At 30.7% G+C, this 26,867-nt stretch overlaps 3 protein-coding genes across 3 annotated transcripts in view; all 3 read left to right on the top strand.

The window, feature by feature from the left end:
* The window catches only part of LOC109608443 (uncharacterized), a 99,749-nt gene that overhangs the window by 50,849 nt on the left and 22,033 nt on the right, over nt 1-26,867 (top strand). The gene's annotated exons all lie outside the window — the stretch shown is intronic.
* LOC126264332 (odorant receptor 94a-like) lies at nt 11,627-12,346 on the top strand. Its single transcript, XM_049961835.1, has 5 exons — nt 11,627-11,654; nt 11,701-11,800; nt 11,848-11,952; nt 12,003-12,158; nt 12,212-12,346. Exons 1-5 carry the CDS (start codon nt 11,641-11,643, stop codon nt 12,275-12,277), a joined length of 441 nt encoding a protein of 146 aa, XP_049817792.1. The 5' UTR covers nt 11,627-11,640; the 3' UTR covers nt 12,278-12,346.
* On the top strand, nt 12,952-14,388 carry LOC126264330 (putative odorant receptor 92a). Its single transcript, XM_049961833.1, has 6 exons — nt 12,952-13,465; nt 13,512-13,701; nt 13,752-13,851; nt 13,902-14,006; nt 14,055-14,210; nt 14,263-14,388. The coding sequence occupies exons 1-6, from the start codon at nt 12,961-12,963 to the stop codon at nt 14,317-14,319; spliced, it is 1,113 nt and encodes a 370-aa protein (XP_049817790.1). The 5' UTR covers nt 12,952-12,960; the 3' UTR covers nt 14,320-14,388.

The following is a 26,867-nucleotide window of genomic DNA, read 5'->3' as shown; positions in this document are numbered from 1 at the left end:
GGAAAGCAGTTTTTACATCTAACAAATTTTAATCTCACAATATTTTTACTTGTTCATTACTTATAAATTAATTAAATTACTTTTTAAATTTTTAAACTTCTTTTGATTACTGAGATTAAAGTTTGACTCAATTTAGCTAATATCTCCAGCACATCAACAATTTAGCCATAAACTTGTTTTTTACAAAAATAATTTTAAACATGTGAGAGGCTGCGATATTAATCAAGCTCCAGTGCACAGCCAGGATGAATATAATTTCATTCATCTTGCTGCATGAAAATATGTGGTCGACTGTCGGAGCGCAGGAAACTGTTATAGTTCGTTTTTTTTTATTTCCACAACTACAACGTACACAATAGGTCAGATTTTAGTGCACATTCCAGCTGCCATGATTGGATTTAATTTGAATCTGAATCGAATTTTTTCTATTTACTTATTTGCTAAATATCACAAAACATAACTTTTGTTTTCTATGTACAGTAGTGGCCATAATTACAACAACTTACTAAAATTTATTAAAAATGAGCTGTACTTAAATTGGATGGCACTATAAACATATAATGTTTATTGTTGATCTGGTCAACCTAATTTAATTTCTAAAAAAATTGAGTATTTTTTTTTTTTTTTTTTTCATGAACAGAATTATAGATTTTACTTCATGGTCTTTCATTGTTCTGTGTGAATTTAAGTCAATTTATTACTACCGGTCTTTTGCTTATTACATTTATTTAACACAGATTTAATCATTAAATTTCTTTGCAAAATTAAACTTGTTATATTTATGTCCAGTTCAATCCAGAAAAATATACCAATCGGAAAACGTTGATCCTACTGAATTTTGAAAGAGACATCATGCATGATAGAGATAGCCTCCCACTACGAAGCAAATTTGCAGACTTTTACTGTCTCTGTCGTGCATGATGTCTCTCTCAAAATTCAGTAGTATGAAACGCTTTTCGATTGGTATGTAACATTTTGTAGAATGAGAATGTGGTAGTTTTTATAATACTATATAAAACAACAATAGTAAATTAATATTATTTTAACAATTCACATTAAATAAAAGAGTTATGGCTACAACATTTTAAAAAGTTGCTATAATTATGATCACCACTGCATATATTATAAAATACTTTTAATTAAACGGTTTACCGTTGGTATTGAAACAGGGAATTATAAAGTGAAAATAGCACATCTTATTCGAGATAAGTTACGAAGTATCGATTCGCGACCTATTGATTTTTGTCTCACTTTTATAAATTTTGCAGCATTGTGGAGTCTTACAGGTTGCTAAGGAAACAGTATTCATACACCTTCTAAAGATATACAAATTCGTGAACATAAAGATACAACATATCTCCACTAAAAGTTTCATACTGCATATAACTACTTACAACAAGAAATTGCTCGTCTTACTTGGCTTATTTCACCGCCGCTTCTTTTATTAAACCCGAAACTATTTTATAATTTTGATACACCAATTTCGTTCCGCATAATTTAATAAAACTTCGTTAAAGTGCGAGTTCACCGTAATCAACGAATACGATAAAAAATTCCTCCCCCCCCCCCCCCCAAAAAAAAAAAAGAACTCCAAAAACTCGGCGCGTAACCTTTGGAAAGATCAAAAAGCGGATCGAAATGGAATTGCGAAAAAAATAAAAAATAGGCACAATCTAATTTTCGACGTGGTCCATTGTGAACGAAGCGGGGCGTTGAAATATAATACGGATGGTAAAATGCCGCGAAAAATTTAATGAAAAATCCGCTGCGAAGCGGAGCGTTCGCATAATTACTGTGTCATTAGTATTCTGCCCGCGGCCCGGTGAATTTTTTTCAAATGACCCACCAAATTTAAACGCTGAAACAAAACCGCCTTCTTTATTGCATGGAGCGTTCCCGTCCGCATTTATTGAAATGCACTTTCAGACGCGCCAATCTCTCGTGTTGTTTCGGATTGTCGCTTTTTAATTGGTGGCACGTACAAAACCATCGGAAGGGAGAAAGAAACACAAAAAAAGTGCACGGAATAATTCTTAACTGGGGTGGGTTAAGTGCAGGCATTAAATATGCACAAAACGGCATCCGCTTATTCAAGCTCATAAAGTATAACCGGAAGACATCAAACGGAGAGAGCGAGAGGGAGAGAGGGGACCGTAAAAAATTTAAGAGAAAATAAAAGCAGTTTATCTTATTTATTTACGGACATCCGTGACTTATCGGGAGCACGAAATCTGGATTCTTAAGGACATCGAAACGCTGTAAGATATTCTTTATTCCTACTTTGCCGGATCGTTTCGTATATTTGACTGTCGTTCTCAATGATGGCTTAAGCTTTCGCTCTTTGACAAATTGCTACACTCAAAAGGATACTAAAGACGATGAAGACATTTACTACAAAGATATTACATTAATTATCTGCTTTTAAATGCACAGCTCAAATTGAAATGTTAATGTTTCAGCAGATGTATCTCATAATTAGATTAAAACGCTGTTTTTATTCAGGCGAATTTCAAGTAAATATTTAACTTGGAGAATTTATAACAGAAGCTTTTCCCGTTTATCTTTGTAAATGTTCAGTTTTATTTACAAAAAGTTCAAGCGAATCAAAATGTAAATCCCGGTTGGTAACCGAACAAGATATGGTCACTCTGTGATGCAAAACAGAGACATTCAGTTAGTAGATTTTTAAAAAACTTAGGCTAGATATCAATATACTCCACAAAAACAAAGTTATTTCAGTGTTACTCAATGCTGCTGGGTATACTTAAATTTCACTAGATGTTCGTTCGATAATTTAACTACTATTTAATGTAGCTATTAATTCAATAACTTAGAAAATATAATTTATCCTCTATTCTATATTATTTTTTGGGTTATTAGAAAACGATTGGTAATTTAGTATTAATTTTAGAATAACTCTCCACTGTTTATTTCTTTCATTTTGTTATAAAGTGATTAGTGAAAAATATGTCTACATTTTTATTTTTCTTGGCAACTTTGGGGTAACTTTTGTCCTCACCATTTAAATACAAAGTAAAGGTGAAAGAAGATCTAATACCATGATTTATCTTGGTAACATTGGGGTAACTTTAACCTATTTCATTTAAGAAGTAACTAGAATTCATCTAAATTCATTTTAATTTCACTAAAACTCAGCCATATTACTATGTGGACTTGGTACCTTTAGAGTAACTTTACTTCATTCCATCTACTAACCAAGTACTGTTTTATTATTTATATTTTTTAGGAAGTGATCTAATAACATGATTCAAATTTAGTAACATTAAGTTAATTTTAGTCAATTCTATTGTATATTTTTTTACTTTAAATTTATTATAGTAATCTGTGAAAATGTGGCTACATTTTAATATTCACTTGGCAACTTTGGGGTAACTTTTGTCCATCTTATTTACAAACAAAGGTCCGTCAATCTAAATAATAATAGAACTGTGCACTGTTTTATTATTTTTCTATTTTATTAAGAAGTGAACTAATAACATGATTTAAACCTGGCAATATTGGGGTAACTTTAGTCCATTCCATTTAAGAAGTAAGAAAAAGTCTTCTTCATCACAGTAAAATTTTACACTTTTTGATAAAAGTTCATTATAGTGATCTGTGAAAATGTGGCTACATTTTTGTTTTTACTTGGCAATTTTGGGGTAATTTCAGTCCATTTCTTTTACGAACAAAGGACAGGCGGCCTAAATAATAATAGAACTGTGCACTGTTTTAATTTTTTTATTTTATTAGGTCTAATAACACGATTTAAACCTGGCAACATTGGAGTAACTACTGTAAATCTGTACACTGTTTTAATGAAGTGATATTAACTTTACTATGTTTATATTTTGATCTGCAACTTTGATGTAAATTTAGTACATTTAATAACAAAGTCGCGGTCACCTAAGAGATAGAATGACAGTAAAGGTGTACGCTGTTGTATTATTTATATTTAATGAAGTGACTCAGTAATATTAGTATCTTAACCTGGGAACTAAGTAACTCTAGTCGATTCTATTTAGGAACAAAGGAAAATTATTACAGTTTCAATGCACACTGTTTTAGTAGTCAGATAATTTTGAACTGATAATGTTGAAGTGATTATCATCCGCTTTACAATGTTGCAAAGTACAGACGTAGCTTAAATGACTAAAAGGTTGCTTTAAAATTATTACAAACAGTGCTGTGTTTAAATGGAATGGAGCATCTAATTGAAGAATTTACCTAAACTAACCAAGTCGTAAATACTTTCCAGTTTGCCCCTAAAATTTTTATTTGAACAAAAGTTAATTGAACTAAGTTTTAGATACCATTTAATAACACTTACAAAGTAAGTAAATTATAAGAACATAGAAATGGACAAAACTCGCAGTAAAACAAGATTTAGATCGCCGTAAAAGTTGTTGGACGGCATCGCAGCTATTTTAGGAGGTTCTTTATGTTTGTTTACGGCTCCGAGAGCTGCATTTGAATGATTGACATGGAAAATGTCCCAGCTGTGTTCTCCCCTGAGTAAATTATTTATTTACCATTGCAAATTCCTAGCGCCGTTATTTCAGGCTACAACGAAAACAAACGTTCGTCCAATTAATGTCCAAGCAACGTTTTGATTTAAGGAAAAGTGTCGCTGAATGTGTCATTCCGAATACACAGAATTAACGTCCTGAAACTGTTTAATACTCTTAGAAACTGCATTTAAACCATTATAAAATGCAAATTGACCATTTTATTACAACTCTAAAGCAAATCGCATGAATAAAACTAATAAAAATATTTTTATGTTCTGTACTACGTCTATTCATTTGGTTATATCTCATTATTATTTTCTTTTAGGAGAAACTTATGACATAGAATTAATGGAGTTTATTATTTTCAGGTATGCACCATTGATGGAATGGTAATGTAAACATAACAAATAAATATTAAATTACTTGTCACGTTCTCTGGGATTTATTCCGTAATCACCCTCATATGCAAATATGCGTAAAATATGAAATGTTGCCGTCAATAATCCTTGTTCTAATTTCGATCACAATTCAACTTCTGTTAAACAGTATACTGTAATGCAGCACCAAATGTAATATGCATCTATAAGTTTCACCTGATAATGGAACCATAACGGAGTGTGTAACATTATAACAATACGACTGCTGGTTTGTGTTAATATTTATATGCCAGTGAAAGTGCTTCTAAAATAAAAACCGTGTAACTTTATATTGTTTGAGACTGATTGCATTGGGAATGTTTGTTCATAACGTGATTGATTAAATATTGTGTTACTAATGTAATTCTGACAGAATTTCGGGCATCAGATTTCAATACATACATTTTATTTCATAATAATGGACCAGTATTATTGATTATTTTATATTAATGATTTGAAAGACTGTATTTAATTAATCTTTAATTATAAGCGGATTTTGTTATTTAATCATATTGACAGCGTATTATTTTCAAATATAATTAATTGCTAATTAGAGTTTCTCATATAATTTATTAGAGTAAAATTTCCAAAATACTCTTTTTTTTACCCTTTTTATTATATAACTGATACCTTCTAATTTATTAAATGTTATATTTAATACACAATACAGTGTATTTGTTCTGTTCAAAAATTTGATTGTTCTAAATCTTTTTTGGAATATCAATTATAATAAATTGTTTTGTCATTATAATTGTGTTAATTTACTGCTAAAATATTTTGTTACATACTATTTTATGTAATATTATTATAAAAAGCTACACAATATTTTAAAATCAAATTAATTGTATAAATTATAAATTAATTATAAATTACAAATTACAAATTACAAATTACAAATTACAAATTACAAATTACAAATTACAAATTACAAATTACAAATTACAAATTACAAATTACAAATTACAAATTACAAATTACAAATTACAAATTACAAATTACAAATTACAAATTACAAATTACAAATTACAAATTACAAATTACAAATTACAAATTACAAATTACAAATTACAAATTACAAATTACAAATTACAAATTACAAATTACAAATTACAAATTACAAATTACAAATTACAAATTACAAATTACAAATTACAAATTACAAATTACAAATTACAAATTACAAATTACAAATTACAAATTACAAATTACAAATTACAAATTATATATAGATTATATATTAATTATTATAAATTATAAATTAATAAAAATTAAATAAATTATATAAATTATAATTATAAAATTATAAATTAATATTAAATTATAAAATATAAATAATTATAAATTAATTATAAAGTCATAAATTAAAGTGGCACAAATTTATAATTTACTAAAACACAAGTAAGGCAACTCAATTATAGAAATTTGTATATTTGTAAGAAGAGCTATTTAGTTAATCCCGCCAATTTGGCAAGTAAATATTTAAATTGCACAAAATATAAAATTGCGTTTTAATTAAAACCATCCAAGCGGCAGTTGTTTTTATACCATTTTCCCGTAGAAATCCTATATCGCAAAAATCTTCCAGCAACACGAATGCGATAATGGGCAAGCAGTTATTAAACGTTGAGGCGAATGAGAAATTGCCAAGAAGAAAAAAGATTAATTTTTAATTGAAAATTTAAAGCGCTTTCCAATTGATCTCACATAAAATGTTTAATAGGTTACTTTCGGGAGCTTCAAGTTTTTTAATTAGTACTTAAAAGAATCGTATTCGATTTGCCACCCATTTCGATGTCACAACCAATTAAAATACGATGCTGGAGTTTATTTATAAATTTACCATCTTAGATCCAACAATTTTAGTTAGTGTTACATTCTCAGTGTGATAAAGAATATAATACGAAAAAAATCTCCTTAAAGGAGCTATTAAAAAGCCATAAATAACAAAATAAGTACCTATTATTATAACCTCTCAGAGTTTTTAATTAACCATAGCTATACTCAATAAAAGATTACAAAAAAAAAGGATACACTGTTAACCTCAACAGTTTGCTGCTGGAAAAACGTTTTTCTGCGACATACAAAGGAACAAAAGTGCGGGAGACCGAACAACAAAAGAAAATCACCGTCACCGTGTAGGCTCTCAGCGCGTCAGCTAAAAAACGTGTAAACCAAACAAAAGGTCTCCCCATTTTTACGTTCCTCAGGCAATAAGCCCAAATATCGTGGCGTTTCCTTCGCTTTCATCGTAAAAACCGTCTTAGGAAAACTATCGCGATAAAAGAATGGGACCTACAGTAATTTTTCGAGAGAATAAAATTGGGTGTTAATAGGAGGGACACCGGTCGTTTTTAGTCTTTGAAACGGTTTAACAGTTCGTGAGAAAGAATTTTTGCGACGGACGGAAATTGCTTACAAAAGAACGAAGCGAATGTTTGAATTAAACGCTTAATCAAAATGTAAATAACGGACTATAACATCTACTACGCGGGTTCATTTTAATTACAAATGTGAATTTAAACAAATATCCACTAAGAACTTCAATCAGCCTTTCCGTAATTTACGCATTAGTATTATCATTTAAAGTGAATTAAATGATCGTTTTAATTTATTGAATTTAGATTTAGACAACGTTCAATTGTTTTGTGCGTCGATGTTAAAGTAACTTTGATGAAGTTCGACGTCAATTAGCATTCTTTCAAATTATTTACATGCAACGAGTGTACATTTAGAGATATGCAAACTCTACATAATATTAGAGTAATTTTGTTTTGGGCACGTTGCATATTCCCCACATTATTTGCTTGTAGGTTGCTGTTACAACTGTCGGTTATTTACATTTGAAATTAAACTGTTTTGTGTAATGGGATCTTCCTAACGACATATAATCTAATAACAACTAATGTATATCCAATTACTTTGCCTTGTGTTTACGCGCATCCGTTAAATCACCGCCAGCATCGGGTTTCATAGAAATCTGACGTAGAATATTTCCACTGAAATTTCCGTAATGTTGACAAAATCTAAAACATCCAATTTATTTTCACTTTGTGGCACGGTCTTTTTGAAACGCGCTTTTAGTTTGTTTGATTAACAAGAATGGGTCCACAGCTGAAAATACTGTCCTTTTGTTGCAGATATTGGGTTGGCCGTGTGTGTTTGTGGACCGCGTTACACGAATAAAAGGCGTAAATTTATATATTATTAGAGTTACTGCAGAGTTATATCCTTATTCAAATAAATCGAGTACGAAGATAGACACAGATCTAACAATTAAAGCACATTAATTATCAGAAAGTATATCTTTATTTTTTCTCGTTTTACCCCCATACTTTTTTCCACCTTCTCTAATTTTAATAATTCTGTTTATGATGAAAATATAACCTTTATTAACTCTAACGAGAGTACTCCCGAAATACACCATCTAACAATGTAAATACATCAATTATGGTTTTCTCCATTTTTTATGTATTTTTTATGATGAAAATATAGCCACTAATCCAGAAAATATTCTATTTAATAATATACATAAACTATCTTTTTCTCTCGTTTTTGTCGGTCACCTTCTCTAATTTTGATTCTTTTTCTGATGAAAGTATGGTCAATCAATTATGAGAAAATATGTGTTTTCACTTATTTTAACTCGATACCTTCATACACCTTATCTAATTTCGATATTCTGTTTTTTTGATGAAAATATAGCCAGCACAAATCAACTGATAGATCTATGTCTCATCAATGGTTTGCTGCTGAAACATCGACAGTACCAAACTAATATGTCTTCAAAACTATGATTTAATTTCAAATCCAATCTAATCCAATAATCCAGCATTGTGTATTTAGCCATCATACATCTTTGTACAATCACTTTCAAACGACAATCACTCAAATCTATTTTATAAATTTTCTTCACCATTCATCTTAGAATATCGTACACCCTCTTATAAATTCTCAACTCCATACTATATTGTTATAAACAAAGGTGCATTAATATCTGCTTGTCAATATTCAAAAAAAAATGTACCTTGAAGTTTAACACTTAAGCTTCTTATAGTTGGTAATATAGACTATATTTTTTCATACTAGCTTCGTACTCGATTGAAATTTTCTGAATTAATTTCTTAACTTACAATACCATTAGAAATACTCCTAGAAAATCAATTATCAAAAATCTAGTCAAAGTATTAGTGTATAACCGTTTAATTTATAAATACTAATTAAAATTTGCATGAAGGACGGCTTAGTTTGCAGAACTAAATATTACATAACGTCGGAAAGTACAAAACACCGTGACTCCTAATAGATGCAGGCCATAATTTTCAGAGTTCAGGCAAACTTCCCTCTTCACGTAAAGCATGGAGTAACCCTTGTTTTACATAATAAGTTCAGTGTCGACTTCAACGGACTTGCCATACTGAGCATAAGGGTTTTTTCTGGACGAGCTTCCTTTATCCCAAATTTAGTGGCAATAACAATAACTTTAATGTCTGGTATGGTGCCTCAATCCCTGCCCCATTTCCATTTTCAACGACACACACGTATAGACAAAGGTTCAGAACTCATGTAATTTAATTATTTATTAGATTTATCGTAGTGGTTATTATTTTAAAGTTATATGGATTAATTGTTAAGCATTATTAATTAGGTAACGATTTTTGTGATATGAGGAACCATAATTGAATCTCTTATAGACAACAACAACAACAACAACAACAAACAATAGCTATAATTTATAAATGTAAGTTGAAAAACTCATTTTCACAATTGAAACAAATGCTTCACTTGAAAATATATGGTGACAAAAGATCTATATTATTTGAGGTCAATGGTGCAAGCAATCGCGATACACATCAAGACAATATCTGGGCCAGATGTTCCAGACACTTTGATACAGACATCGTTGTGAACCGGGGGCCACTTTTATGTCTCCTCTTCTTCTTCTATTTATTACATTTCTGCTTTCGGTTGCGAACGCACTATGTTTTATTTTTATTGACCGCCACTAACTCATCCGTTACGGCTAAAAAACAATTTCCATTAAATAAATTGCAAGGGTTTTCTTTTTTCTGTTTTATTGCGGTTTCATTGAAACAACTCGGTTTACGGCCATAAATTCAAAAAGGAACATTAAGGAAAATATAAGATTATAATGGCTGGAAGGCTCAGATCCAAATCAACGATGTGTTTGTCGCAACGGATAATCTCCCGTAAATATCACAGCAATTTTCTACTTCTTGTCATGCATCAGCAATGTTACGGTGTGTTACTGCAAATAAAACTCTATGTGTAGCACTGTTTTTATATGTATTCATGCCTGTATTCCAACGGTCTTTTATTTGTAACCGCTCGTATGAAATTTTACCCATTTGTATTCAGAATTCTTTAACTAGGACAATTATCTGTAATAGATGGTATCAAGTAAAATAGTCATTGCGGCCCTTCTAGCACGTAATGCGTTTGTCACAGTTATCCATAAATCACGGTAAACGTTGAATCTGGCTATTTCCGGCACAACAGTTTTAGAATTTCATTATTTTTACCTTTAAAGACTTTTTTTTTTTAAACAACTTGCGATACCAACATTAGTCAAACATTCCACTTTTCTAAAATTAAGTTGTGTTAATTAAGGTGTTAAGGTAAAGAGAACTTACATTAAAAAGGGACAAACAATACAGTTTCTTTATAAATACTTCTGAAAAGACAGAACAATTGGAAAAATATACCCAAGACGTCTATTTATTTTGTTTTCGTCCCGTTCTTTACATCAAAAGTGTTCTTTCTTATTACTATATCATCAAAGAACACTGAAATTCTTTGATCCTTTGACGTTACGTCTGAATTACTCTATTAATTATAATCTAGATTATATATTAGAATTTAGAGAATAAATTTAAATAATAAATAATCTTGTTGTATATAAAGGAAAATTTGTGGGGCAAGTTTTAGTACACCGGTTACAATTGTATTAGAAATGTCAAAACCTAACATCAACGATGCATTCAAAATACCAAAAGATTTTCTGATAGGAACTGGTCACTGGCCTCTTGCGAATCCGTCTATATTCAACAGATTTAAAGGTTTACTTTCCTGGTTGATAGAAATTATCTTCGAAATTGGCTTGTTTATGGAACTATATAAACACTTTAACGATATAACTGTGCTAACTGATCACATGTCAATATTAACGTCGCCAACATCCTTCTTCATCAAGTTGATAATTTACCGACTAAATCACAAGCAACTCAAGGTAATGTTAGAACAATTAAACTTTACGGAGTTTAACAATTACCCTGAACATTCTGAGGGGCATATGGTGAAGGCCATTAAATTCTCTCGTTTCATGGGTATTATGTATCAATGGATTTGTGGTGTAGTCATAATAAATTATAGCATATTTATACCAGTATTAACAGGACGTTTACCTGTCCGATTCACATTTGATGTCGGTTATTGGAAATCTGCGGTGTATGTCTTGCAGGTTTTGGGTAAGATATTTTTTGTAAACTGTTGCCGTAAGTGATGAGCTCGTTGCAGGTCTTGCCAATTCTGCATTTGTGAATTCGTGCATAGACGTTCTGGGTTACAGCATGATGAGCATCGCAGCTGCCCAGCTTGACATACTAAATGACAAAATAACTGACGCAATACCAAGTAATACTAAAATCGACGAAGATCTCATTAAGAGAAAATTGTCTGGATGTATCGAACATCACATGAAAATAATCAGGTAGATTATCCGGATTAGTGATTTGGATCTAAGTCGGTTGTTTTAGCTTCGTATCCAGCATTGAGAAAGTGTTTACTCAGATTTTTCTCGTTCAATATTTAACAAGCATAATAGTGATATGTAATATCGGATTCCAGCTGGTCCATGTAAGAACCAGTTTGCGTCCCAAATCGAAACTGATATTTTTTTCTAGGTGCACATTCAAAGTATTCAATTTGTCAACATGTGCTTTTATTTCATGGCGATGATAGTCCAGCTAAGCATTTACTGTTGGAACGGAAATGAAATCATTTTAAAAGTATAACTTGCGTTTTATTAGAAGACTTTTTACGAACGAAGACATTTTAGAGTACCGCTACCAGGGATGCCTGCTACAATTCAAATTGGATCAAATGTGGATCCAGTATAAGAAAAATGCTTTTTATAATATCTGAAAGGAGCAAGAGACCTTTGTACTTATCCGCCGGTAAATTTTCCAAACTCTCTCTGGCAACGTTCACTTCTGTGAGTTATTTATTAAGTTTTGGTATGCCTGCACATTTAAATGTTATTTTTAGGTTATAAACTCCTCATATTCGTATTTCACTCTCATGCAAAGAATGGATTCAAAAAACAAACATTAGCATATATGCTCTTTGTTAGAATTTACATTTTATAGTTTTTAATGTTTGGTCTGCTACGTCATCACTGTAGAAGCATGGCTCATTTTTCAGAACTTGTTTTTGCTTATGATTTCCGTTAGTCCGGAACAATGACCGCGTAGTTTTATTTAAAATTAAAAAAAAAATGTGTTTTATTTTGATGTATTGATTTCAATGAGATTCGGTCTCGCTTAAATCTAAAATTCGTGATGGTGCATCTACAGTGACGAAATCTCACCTTGACTTCGAAACATCGCTAGTGATTAACAAATATTAAACTTTGATGTAAATTGTGCATTAGTAATATGAAAATTATCACAAATTATGTAGTACTTCACCACTTGACATCTCGCGTATTAAATATTCAAGAATAAAATTAAACGTGTAAATTAAAGACATTCCTGGTGAGTTCCACAAGAAGGATTATTGTACGTTTATATAGCGAGCACCTTTTCATTATGCAAATAATAAGAAGCAATTACTTTGATCTTTTGCGTATACTAAATGTAATTTAAAACAAATTACAATAAAATTAGTCTAACATTAATATTAATGGTACACCCTGAAGCTATATAATGCAATTTTCCACCACTATAAAGGAGTTTCCACTAACCCATCCCAGTAAGTAGAACAACAGAATCCGTACACCATTGTATATTATCCAGATGAATAACCAAAATTATGTGGAAGCCTTGAAAATACCAATCTACTTTTTGGTGCTGTCTGGTCACTGGCCCACTGAAACTTCGTCATTCAAGAATTCGATGCGATGTTTTCTGTCCTGGCTTATAGAGATTATGTTCGAAGTGCTTCTGTTCATGGAACTTTTCAGACATTTGGACAATTTAACAGCACTCACTGCTCACATGTCCATTCTCACTCCTCCCACATCGTTCCTGATCAAACTGATTATTTTTTCGCTAAACCGTCAAAAACTTAAGGCAATTATGAAGGATCTGGACAGTGTCACCTCGTATCCGGAACACTTGGAAATCCACAAGACACGAGCGATCAAATATTCGAAATTTTTAGGCACGATGTACCAATGGATTTGCGCCTCAGTTGTATCGATTTACAGCTCGATGCCGTTTATTTATGGATTTCTGCCCATCAAGTTTTCTTACGCTCAAGGCATATGGAATTATCCGGTTTATGTTATTCAAGTTTTAGGTAATAAATACGACCGGTAAGTTAGTTATTATCGGTGTTGTTTTAGGTTTGTATAACGCGGCTTGCGTAAACTCCTGCATAGATGTGTTAGCCTACAGTTTAATGAGCATAGCTGCAGCTGAATTAGACATTTTGAATGGTAAAATTATCGATGCAATACCGCGTTATCAAGTAGATGATGAAGACATCATAGGTATATTGTCTGAGTGCGTTAAAGACCATGAAAAAATTATAACGTAATCATGAAACATTTGTTTGTCCAGTTTATTGTGATTATAAATTTTAGTTTTATTTGCAATTTGGAGAACCTTTATTCCGATATATGTTTGGCCCAATATTTAACTAGCATTATTGTTATTTGTAATATCGGTTTTCAGTTAGTAAATGTATGTTGATTATTAAATTAAAACCATTTAATCACTTTTATTTTTTTCAGATTGAAATAGGGAGCATTGACTTTATTAAATTATTATTATTTTTCACTGCGATGATAATTCAATTGAGCATTTATTGCTGGAATGGAAATGAAATAATATTAAAAGTAGGCTATTTTTAATAATCAATTAAACGTTACATTCAGATATTTCAGAGTATTGCGACGAGAGATGCTTGTTATAATTCGAATTGGATTAATTGCGGGCCAGGTGCAAGAAAACTTCTCTTTATGATATCTGAAAGAAGTAAAAAGCCTTTATATCTATCAGCCGGAAAATTTTCAAGACTATCCCTAACTACTTTTACTTCGGTTTGTTATTAATAATGTTACTACCATTAAATATTATTGACAATAATTTTAGGTAATTAACACTTCATACACCTATTTTAACTTGATGAATACCACCAATAAGCAATAAAATATAATCAGTTATAATACAATATTGCACTAATTACAATTATAATTGTTTTTACTTCACCTATTTAGAATATAATAGTTTGCATGCATAAAATTCGTGTTTAAATTAACCCAAACCCATTAAGAAAGAATTAACATGCAAAACTTATTGGCAAAAGTCGCTTTTTCGACATTCCACAAAAATTCTGCGGAGACAAACAGTCGAAACATTTGCATATTGCGATACAACAAAGTTGACACTAATCCATAATTAAATCATTAGGCGAAGAGTGTCATATTAAGCAAGATGATGATAAAACAATTCCGCCAGAGAAATCACCGGTTAGCCTATCAATTTTACGTAACAAAGATGAAGAGTTTTTGCAAAATTTCACATTTAATTATCGCAATATTTAATGAACAAGAGGTTTAGCTTCCTTTTGTTGGTGCTTTTCCGCGCTGCGTTCGCTCGCCGCTTATTAGTTTCCATCAAAATTAATAAATATTAATTTCTGATGTCGTTATTTTCCTACTTTTCTAATTTTATTACGCAATATCGGAAGCTTCTGTATTATATGGGAAAATTGTTATTGTTGCACAATTCAATTGGATTATGAGATTTCAAATGCATCAATTGTTGTAAAATTAATCAGCTTGTATGAACTATATATATATATATATATATATATATATATATATATATATATATATATTAAATTTCATAATTAAGTACACAAAACTCGATTATTATTGTTTGTTTATCTATTAATTATATAAATACATTTATTAATTTGCTGTTCTATTTATTATCCTTGTAGTTTTTAACAAAGAATTACTCAAAATATTATTTTATTTAACTCATTAGTTACTTATTATATTCGTAAGTCAGTTATGAAATACCACCTACGTCATTTTTAAGTAAACAAATGTAGAGATGCGTTCATTTAATATGGGGATTATGCAATGAAACTGCATCAGTATCAAAATGTCAAATATTAAAGTGTTTACTAGATATTGTTCTTCATTTTTTTTTCTCGTTCCAGATGATTAGTTATAAAATTATTTAAAATAATAATTTTTAAAATATATTAGACTATATTTAATAAAATAATCAGTATTAACATGAACAATTTTTTACCAAAGCTCTACAAACAAATCAATGCCAAAGAACACTGATTTATTCAGACCTCAGTTTTGATATTTTCATAATCAATTAATTAATTATTATAAAACAAATTGTATAATGATAAAAATAAATATATGAAAAAATATCTGAACTATATGGTGGATGAAGTGGAACTTCTCTTGAGTCTCTAATGTGAGTATGGTCTTGAGTTCCTTTTGGTAGGCAGTCAACATATGAAATTCTACGCTCCAATATTGCTCCACCAGATTTACCAACTTCAACTCATTGTACAGGCGGAAGCAAATTCTCAATCCATGTTTCGCTACATGTAATAAATAAAAGTTTCATTTGCGATATGAACAAGGAGAGAATTGGTAAGGCAATTGTCAAACGCCTCATTTGTTATCCTCACTTAATTTATGTGAAATACATTTGTCTGACTTTTTAATGAAATTTATTGCACGGCGCCTCATTCTAATTATTAATTCATCGTAGTTTAATGATTGGCTTATTTCCAAACATGTTGCACAGGGACTTTCCTCGAGATATTGCTTAATTTCTTCATTCGTACAAGATTCAAAACGACCTTGATGTTGTTCCATCTTCAGTGCATTCATTTCCATATCAAAACCGTCAAAACTAAAACCGTGCAACTTCATCACATATATTATCTTCTCCAAACGCATTGTGAATGCCGCCTTTGTTGCTCTAACCTAATTTTTGAACTCATAAAACAAATTTGCACACTTCAATTCACCATTTTTAAACCAAAAAAGTTTTAAATACAACGCAGTTTTCCTTCAAAATACCATGGTTGAAAAGAGCAAAAAAGCTTTGAAATAATATTTACATTTAATACAAAAATGTTAAAATGTAATTTATTCAAGTAAATCATGAAACAAAAACATAAATTACTTTTTCCGGCACCTAATATTAATAATAAATGTTTGAATTCGTTTGTGCTTGGTACGTTATATACTAATTAATATTTGTTTGTTTCAGGTACGCTCTAAAGCCTTAATGTGTTGGTGTTGTAAGTCCAATTAGTTGACAATTAAGCTTAATAATAATTAAATTACGTTTTTGTTTTTCTTGCAATTTAATGAAAATGTTATGAAGTCAGCGGAAAAGCTCTTACTTTATTTATGGATATTAATAAAACCGGTATCAACACCGTTTAGATTTAAATTTATGTATGTGATATTGGAAATAAAACTACATGCACATAGCCAAGAGCAATTTTACCTATGAAACATATAACATTACAGTTATGATCAAATTAAATACTATTATTTCTGTGTAGTCAGCCATCAAATAAATCCTGTTTAGTGTTTTTCTTTAACGAGCCTCCATCGTCTGGGTAACATTTCATTGAGTCTACATCCTTTCTCACGCTAAAGCAAGTCGTTCGATTGTTTGACATTAATATCCGAAAACGTGGACAGTCGCTGTTTACATTGTAACAATAAATATTGCTTAGACGGACAATTGGGACCAAGCATTAGAGATTCCAGCGAAAGTGGACGATAAATAATGATTTGCTGTGAAGGTTATAAATTTTAAGGCAATACAAGATTGTTGAAAGTGCGGTTCTAAACAATTTTATGGTATTACAGTTAAATGAAATATTTCTAATATTATGGTGTTATAAAATCTTTAATCATTTTTAGCTTTAGCCGAACCGAAAGGTTTGTGGGTTTGTCAACATACAATCTAATGATTCAAAAATAAAATGAACTAGAAGCAACGAGTTTTAAATGAATTTAAAATTAAAAATAAAGCATTTTAAATGTCGTTAAAATCAAAACTGTAATGACGTTAATTAATAATAATTAAATAGTCAAAAAAGTTAATTTAGGTGGATGTCAATAAAAGTGTGACGAGGAATTAATTTAGACACTTTCCAGGTGCCATGCATCCACTAACACAAATTCCACAAAAGACCTCTTTAACTTATTTACACCGGAAACAAATTCAAGCCAAGTTGTCGCATTTAGCGTACGGATTTTGGCAGCAAAGCTCCTCCACTTATCCAATTTTCTAATTAGGTGTAATTCCGTGAAAGTTTTAATGCAGCTAACGTCGAGGATTCGCGACGAAAACATAATAGATTACTGCTGGTAAATGTTGTTCATTACGTTTTCGCTTGCTGCCTGTGATGTACTGCGATATACCTTTGTTGGCATCGGGTTACAATGGGAAGTTCTCGACAAACGGCCCCGGTTATTCCAAGGACCGGGAACTTTTCAGTTCCGTTAATGGTGTGGGCCTCCGTGGGCGGCCCACCTTCTCAAAGAGTCTCTTTTCATTTAACTAAACACGCCGTTAATACCATGGACTCGAATGGAGTTTTATGTGTTAAGTATTCTTTGAAAAGTTTTGATTGAGGGTGATGTTTTAAAGAGCCGCCTTTTGTTTATTAAGTTTTTACTTCTTCCGACTTTATTACATTTTCCAATTATTAAATTGCACACTGATTGCAAACGTAAGGAGCAGCCACTTCATATTTAGGTTTATTTTGAATTTATGATACTATTTATGCATCGAAATAACTTTTAGTCGTAATATTTCTGCACAATTTCCTTTTTAACCACATTTTGTTATGGTCCATTATTTTTTATGACAATTTTCACATATAAACTATTTTGGATCATGCACTTATTTTTTTTTTTTTTTTTTTGTTTGTTATTTATTATCTATAAAAATATTTGTGACCAACCATAAAAAATTATGCGCCAAAACATGATTTAAATTCGCATATTTTTTATTATACTATAAAACTATTAAATTATTATGATATTGGGGAAGAATAAATAAAAATCTTTACAACCAACGGTTTTCTATTAATAATTATAATTAGTTAATTGTTGCAAGAACAGTCCGGTAAACTTCGGAACATTCCGTGCTACTGAAAATTAATTTTAGTTGTAGTCTTTCAATTATGCCAGTATTATTAATTTATATTGCGACCTGTGCTAGTATATCTTGAGAAACTTTTGTTTTTATTTGTGTGATCATTTGTTACCTCTTAATTATAATATTTGGTATAAATTGTGACTAAAACAGAGTATCTTGTGGCGACTTCTGCTCTGTCATGATGAGGAAATAACCCAGATACTCGTGAATACAATTCAACATAATTAAAACATACCTGGTACATTGTGAATTACCAAGTTAGTGCTTACCTTGTTCCAACTGATAGAAATTATCAATTACTCACTGTCCAAATTCCAGATTAAATCTTTGGCAAATTTAATATTGGATCATGACAGGGTTTATCTATCAAAACGATGGGAATGGAGCAGAAGCAATGCTATGTTGAACAAGGCATTATCCATGTAAATTGTATTTAATGTATTACAGGGCCATCAACTCTATTAATTAATTTATCGATTTTCCATTAATTTTCCACATTAAAGCCGCTATTATGAGTCCGACCAAATAGAAGATTCAATTATCTATTTAATGCATCCTATAAGGAAACAATTTAACTTAAAGATCCGTTGCTTACTTAAAACTTTTACCTATTTATATTTCATTTTTTAGGCGTACATTGCTTTGTAATAATAGTTCACTTGCTGGCTGAATATCGAATGTTTTCCAAAGGGGATAAAAATGTATTGATTTTAGATTACTTGTTCCAACACATCAACTTAGTGCTGGGGGGACGTTATCCTTTTTAACATTCAAAACGATTTTTGGATTGGTCCTTGCTTGGCTAGAGGGTTGTTAGCACCAATGTAAAATCTATAAGGGGACTATCAGGACTTAGTGATCTAGAAACTTGGTAATAAGGAAGCAACCTCACCCCCGAAGCAAATTTAAGATGTCGGTCATTAAACCAAACATTCCCACTCAATTCCATCCCCTGCATGTTGATCTAAATTGCTTTTAGGGGGGTCACAGTAATTTAATAAGGATGTTGAGAGGCTCACTGCATTAAATGCATTATTTTTAATTAAATTCAAGTTATTTATTTTAAAACAGTCATACTAGGACATAAATTTTAATTTGTCTAATTGTAAGTAATACTTCAAAGAAACTTTTATAATTTAAAATTTTATTCATCATTAAATGAATTTGTCACAAGTGAAAGTGAAATATTTAAGATTAGAAACCATAAAAGAATATAGTAAATAAATAAAAAATTACCTATTAAATTTATGTACTATATATTTACAAAGATAGACAATTTTAAATTGTTACATTTAGATAATAAACTTTTACATGAACGTAAAACTTGACTTAGCGAGCACTGTTTGTGTATGTAAGACATATTTTTTTAAATGATACGTATAATAATAATAATTTAATAAAAATTACATTGATTAAAACAAAATGACAATTTACTACTAATATTTAATAAACAGCCAATATTTCATCAAAAATATTTTTACTAACAGCAAACTAGATTTTTGTCATCGTTCAAAATCCTAATAAATTGCGTAATGGATGAGTGATACTCAATGGAGTTAACTGAAGTACTCTTAAGTTATTTTTGAATATCTGGTATACTATTGGTGGAAATACACAAAGCTTTAAAGCTAAAAAGGGACAAAGACAAACAACAGCTGTGACTTGATGTATGAAACCTTAAAATGTGGTATTTTAAGTGACATGAGCTTTTTTCGAATATCCATGAATACACTTCATACATAACAAAATTTACCAGAAATTTAATCGATAACAGAAAATAATTTAATACATTGATGACACTTACGTGTAAAATACATACATTGGCAATTTCAATTTTTAAGGTACATAAATAATTTTGCTTGGTGTGGCCTGTGTTCCAATAGTAAAAATACAAATTTTGTTTAGAGCACACCTTTATTTCAATAAACCCGTCCATTAGGATGCGTGGATTTTATTATTCAGTGGGTTGGATTCCCCGAAGTACGAGAGAAAAATGCGGGCCTGAAATATCGCGTCTCGAGATGTGGCAAATCGAATTTGCCTGTGCTGCACGGGCAACGGCCCAAAAACTCTCACAGTCTGACCAGTGTCGTGTTGTAATTTAGGTATATCACCCCCGGGGGGGTTGTGTTTCATCCTTTAGTTGGCCGCCCCGGCCCTTGACATTGCCCCGTTGCTCCCTTTGCGGATCATTACGACTCCGCTTGCACCCTTATTATATGACGCGTGGCTTAACAACCCGCTCTCCTCCGGTTATTAAAAAAGCTAATCCTGTTTAGTACCGCACACGTCCGCAGGACTTATATTAAATTATTTACGCCGTCCTAAAAATCATTTCTAAGTGAAAATGGAAAGCGGAACGCCGAAAATGTTCCGTATAATGACCCACATCTTAAATTTCCTGGGGGCTTCCGGTCCCTACAACTTTTAATTTCTAAATAAATTTCGCATAAATTTCACGGATAAAATAATTTTGTTAAAATTTTATAAATTATGACGGAAAATGTTGGGATAATATTTTAAGAAAAATATTTTATTGTGTTTAATTTAAATTTAATTTCGTTCATGTTGCATTGAATTTATTGATTCACAATTGTTAAATATTATTATTAATGAATACTCATTAAAATTTGGTATTATTTTAATAATATTACAATGTATATTTTAATTGTGTATTTTACCGTGCACATTTTAAAAATGTATAACATATTTACATTTTCAATGAAAAATGCTCATTGTAGTTTTAATTGAATTTATGTTTCGGAGTTTGGCCATATTTATAATTTATGAAAGTAAAATATTAATTTACATTTTCATTTAATATTCTTAGTGAATTACTATTTACTTGTCCTGAATAATATAAATTTTTCATATTTTAAAATAAAAAAAAACATTGTTAGTTTTCTATTGCATTTGTTTTCAATTTTTTAACCAAGAATAATAATAATATTTTCCAAAATTTTCGATTCTTTTTATACTTTCTTGACCTAAAGATTGTTGAGTAGACAAATTTATAAGGTATCACCAAAAATTGCAAAAAGTAAATTATTTTAATTTAAAAATATTTGAAATATTTGTTAATTTATCAGTTAATAGTTTTATTCATATTTCTTATAGATATATTTTTAGTGTCTTTCATACATCATAAGATTTAATTAATTTATTTAGATATTTCTATTTTGTGTAGTTTAATTGTCCATTTTTAAATTTGAAGTGTAAATCCCTTTTTTTAAACTTTTTTCAAAAATTGAATAAGTTCTAAAAAATGTTTGACTTAATAAAAGTGTACAATAATTTTTTAAGGAAAGTTAACTATTTAATTGGGTTAAAAAATCATATCCATCAAAAATTTTAGGAAAACATTTTTACAATAAAAGTTAAAAAATAACATTTGAACTATTTCTTAAGAAATTAATATAATCAATTTTTTTATTATTAAAAAACTATAGTTCCACTATATTCACATTCACTTCAGATGTAAAAATACACATAACTGCATCAAAGGCACACGTATAAAAGCATTATCCTATTTTTTTTGGCAATTTGTTTAGAATTTATTCTTTCGTGGCCCTATATCACATATTCCCCGATAAAATAATGAGTTCTCTCGTTAGCACTTCATCTTGTCCCGCTCGTATCGTACCCAACCTGCGGAAAATCTATGGAAGAGGGTGAACATATTTAACATTCGACATTCTTAAGTTTCCCACTGAAATGAAGTCGCCTCGTTAATTTCAAATTTCTAGATCAGTAGTTTCGGATACTTCTCCCTTGTTTTTATCACGCCCTAGCAACACTTAGCAAGGGATGTGACAATTCCTACAACCCTAGGATATTAAAACGATAATCTCTTTTAATACGACGCTAAACGCTCGGAAGTTCTAATAGGATAAACTAATGGATAAGATTTGAAAGTATATTATATTAATTTAAACGTTTTATTTAAGAGCGTAATTAGAAATATTCGCCTTCTTGCGTTCCGTCTTCGTGTATGTAATTCATTCTCCTGTGCAGATTCATAAAGTTTGCCTGCCTTTGACAAGCACTGGTAAGTTTTCACTCTAAAATGTAAATGGGGATTGGGAAAATTGAAGTCCTTTATACATTGCGGTAGCTTGTGATTTATTATTTTGGATTACGTATCGACGGTAATTTCGGAAAACCCCTCATTCATATAACTACAGAACTTTTTCAGGCTTGTTTTGACTTAACTCATTAATCATTTGAAGGAGCATAAAAACCTGAATGGGAAACGGATTTTGAATTTATCCATTTATTCGTTTTAAAAAATGTGATTGCATCGCTAGGTATTAGGGTCTTATGAAATATAATAATATATTAGTGCAACATAGGAAGCTGAAATGAGCAAATATAATTATAAAACAGGGTCGCTGTGCCAATATTTAAATGTGTTAACATTCCATAATGGCAAAATTAGCGGTCCTCATTTTATTTTAACATTATTTGGTAGTCAAACAGTTGTGGTCGTTATCGATCAGTAAAATAAATTGCCACACAACTCGAATGTAATTACTTTACGTTTCATTTGTTTCAATATATCAAATGTTCTAAATTAAATTTCTGTTATTTACATCAACGTTTATAATTGCAAATTAATTGCATTGATCTACGCACTAACAATAAATGTTGATCAAGTACCTGTTTTTCTATTGCGTCCATCTCATTGGACTTTAAAACAAGCAGAGCTGAATAATATTTGAATAAAGCATAATACTTAATGAGTAAACTATAATATTTCCTAAGGATTAGGTTGGCCTGCCCTAGAGTTGTGTACAAGAGCAAAATGAATATCCCTCACATTCAAATTGGACGGTGTTGTTAAAGGCTTAAATTATTTGTCCCGTATTAAATTCCTTACGAGGACGAGACCTAAATAAATATATACCATTGTGAGTCGTGGCTTAAGAAAATATTCTATCAAATTTCCAGCTCACAAAGACCACAGAGTAGAGTATAATTGGATGGAGAATGTTATACGATAGCTTTAGGGTGGCGACAAATAATGGCAAATATGGGCGTGTTAACTGTTGTTTGTGGAAAAAATATACAAGTGGTTGTATTGAATTACAAAGAAAAAAGCGAAATCGCCGTGAGACGTGAGTTTATCTTTCCTTTGATGGAAAGGGATTTGATGTTGTTAAGAAAGGAGTGCAGGTTAAATATACCAAATATGCCGGCGTTTAATGAAATTTAATTATGCCTTGAAAATCGATAGAAAAAAGAATGTATAAAATTTGATTCAGTTTTACTTTATTGTCGTGAAATTATAAATTGTAAATTTCAAATCAAATTAAAAATTTCAGTTTGGATCCATCATCATCGACTACCAGAAGTTACGTAAATAATTATTAGAGACCCGCACATGTCGCTTTCTTACATTAAATTCAAACGAATACATTTTTAATAAGTCATTATTTTTAATCACCCTCGTTATCAACAACCTTTTGCGTGCGCAAGACCGATAAAAATCAATCGGTTTTTGAGTAAAATATCTCGAGATGGCAATTTGGACATCATCTAAATTTTCAAATTTTTTGCCACTAAGAAAATGTTGTAGGGATCGGAACAAATGGAAATCCGAGGGAACAATGTCAGTTGAATACCTTCCAGTTTTGGTCTTGCACAGTGTGGTCTGGGCCGAATGATGCCTTTTCTGTTGACAATCGCCAAATACTCTTCGACTAAAGATTGTCCAGGTTTCAACGATTCAAATTTCGCGAATACTTTACAAAAGACACCCGGCTTCGCAGTACTAGTAATTGATTTGGAGAAAGTCACTAGCTTTTGCGTTTTGGATTATTATTTAGGACCCATTTTTCGTCTCCAAGGATAAAACTATCAAAGAAAGGTTCTGTATGATGTTATACGTTACACGTGATGAATCGGTTGGCTTTGTTCTCTTCAGACAGATTATAGGGGACCAAATACCTGCTCCGTTTATATTTCCAATCTGCTGTAAATGTTCCCGGATGGTCGACCAAGGTTAATTAATGGTGTTTGAGAGTTCTTCAATTGTGTGACATGAATTTGCCTCCACTTCTGCCTTTAGCATGTCGTTGTCTAATGTCGTTGGACCTAATCGATAGGAGGAAAACCAAAATTACCGAATCTTAACTTCGAAAATCGTCTTTTGAATTTACGAAAGTTTAATGCACTTGGATAAACATCTTAAATGCTTTTAGTCGCAACTGTTGCTTTAGTATAGTACCTTTGAGAAACTCAAAAATCATACAATACCGGATATATTCGTTTGGCATTTGGCTGGCCATTTCACCCCAAATTGCAAAAATGTTTAATATTGAATTATTTGGGAGTGAACAAGCCACAATAACCTTAAAATGCCTTCAGCACTCCTTCGAAATACACAATGAGCTGATAAATGACAATCAAGTATCGACTGAAACGACATTACTTTCCAATCCCCTTAATACTTAATTAAATTTAAATAATTGCATGAATTTATACAAACAATAATGATCTTGTCTATGTGAAATTACTTTTTATTACATATACATATTAAAATTTCTTCCGCTACGAAATTGTTACTCATTTCTTGCATTCGAGCTTCCTTATTAGATTTGAACTCATTTACAATTAAAATTGGTAAATAACACATTATTATTAAAATTTACCAACATGTGATTTATGTTAATACATGCCGTATCCAACATAACTTTATTATTCACAATATACTTACATAAAAAGTAAAAGTGTGACATAAACCAGTATGGTTCTAGTTGTTGAACATAGATATTACAAAATATGATATCAACACGCACCAGGAAACATGTCTTTTTATATAACCCAACTGATGGGCAATAATTCGTTATCACTTGTCCACGTTAAAAATGCCGAAGCACAAATCGTCGCAACAGCTTTCGAATAACATAGAAACTAGTCCTTAACATAACATAATTGCGAGCATCAAACGAATTTTTTAGTCGCATAATAAAATGCCGAGTGGTAACAAACCAAAGTGTAATCCCATCAAGAAAACAGCGTTGGTGCATGACAGCGGAACCTAATTAGGTCATGTTTTAAAGGAATTCCTGCAGCACAAGAACGTGCGAATGTTTGTGTTCACTTAAAAGTGAATGAACGAGGTTGAAGACCCTTGAAACGGCCAAAGTGGATGACAGCCTTGAGAGACGTCGCCACACACGCTGTTTACAAACGGGGATTTCCAAGTAAACGCAACGCGCCATCGCGACCGCAACCCAAAAGGCATGGGAAATCATGAATAAATGCATCGCGACGGCCGAAAAACAAAAATTCCATTGGAATGTTACATAAATGCATGTTACGCCGTTTCCCTTTGTTTGTTTCGTATGCGGCAATCCTTTTTCGGCGCGAGGGTTCGCAATCGGTTTAGAACCGTGTTTCGACGTCTCGAATTTATTTTGAATTTGACACGTGATGAAATCAATTTTTTTACGATCACTTTGGAACGGTGCTTTTCTTAATTAAATTTCACATACGTAACCATATTGTACGGAAATGTGTATAGGATATGACGAGATAAAATTATATTTGAAAGAAGTAGATAAACATACAGTCATATAGCGTATTATATATTTATATGTTCTATAGTCTGTATCTGCAGGACGATTGAATCCACGATACAAATAGTAACTATCTAACTTATTACTTAAAGTAAAAATGTGTTTCATCTTTTTTACTTTATTTTAAAATATAAGATACCAATGGATAATAAGACGTATAACAAAGGGAGATTTAAAATGAAATAAAAAATAACAAATTTAATCAATTATTTTAATCGCTAGTTACTAAAATGTGATTAATTTATTTTAAAATGTAAGATACCACTGAGTGATAAGACCCAGAACTAAGAAAGATTTAAAATAAAATAAAAATTTGATAAATTAGTTTTAGTGTCTAATATAAGACACTAGTTGATAATGAGACAACTAAAGAAGATTAAAAATGAAATAAAAAAATACAATTTCATTTTTTTATTATAATTTAAAATATATTAATATAGATATAATGAAATAAAAAATATCCTATTCACTAAAATGTGTTTTATTTTTTTACTTTCTTTATATATAAATCATATACTAGTTCAATGATTATAAAATATAAACAGAAATGGAAGATTCTACCATAAACAAAAACAAATTTGAACATTTTTAAAAAACTTGATAGCTAACTTTATTATAATATAGCAGGATGAGAGGCCACCTTTTTTAAAATAATTAAATAATCAAATAAGATAAATATTCGGTACTTGAGATCAAAAATCATGCAAATAAGTCAAGTTCCTTAAAAAACTTGAATGGTTTCACAGTAGTAGCCATCAGAACACCCAAAGTCATTAAGATCTTCCTCTGACAAAATGACGCAAGCTTCGTGATACAATTTGACACATTTAAAGCTTGTTTTTTATTACTGCTGCTATTTATTTATTATTCATTATTATTTTTTCCAAACAGATCTTTTATGATGGGAGATCCTCTGTAATTTATTACCTTTATTCTAAATGTTAA

Source organism: Aethina tumida, chromosome 1 (assembly GCF_024364675.1).
Source record: "Aethina tumida isolate Nest 87 chromosome 1, icAetTumi1.1, whole genome shotgun sequence".
Classification (NCBI taxonomy): Eukaryota; Metazoa; Arthropoda; class Insecta; order Coleoptera; family Nitidulidae; genus Aethina; species Aethina tumida.
The sequence above is the reverse complement of the archived record's forward strand: the minus strand, read 5'-3'. Positions and strand labels throughout refer to the sequence as shown.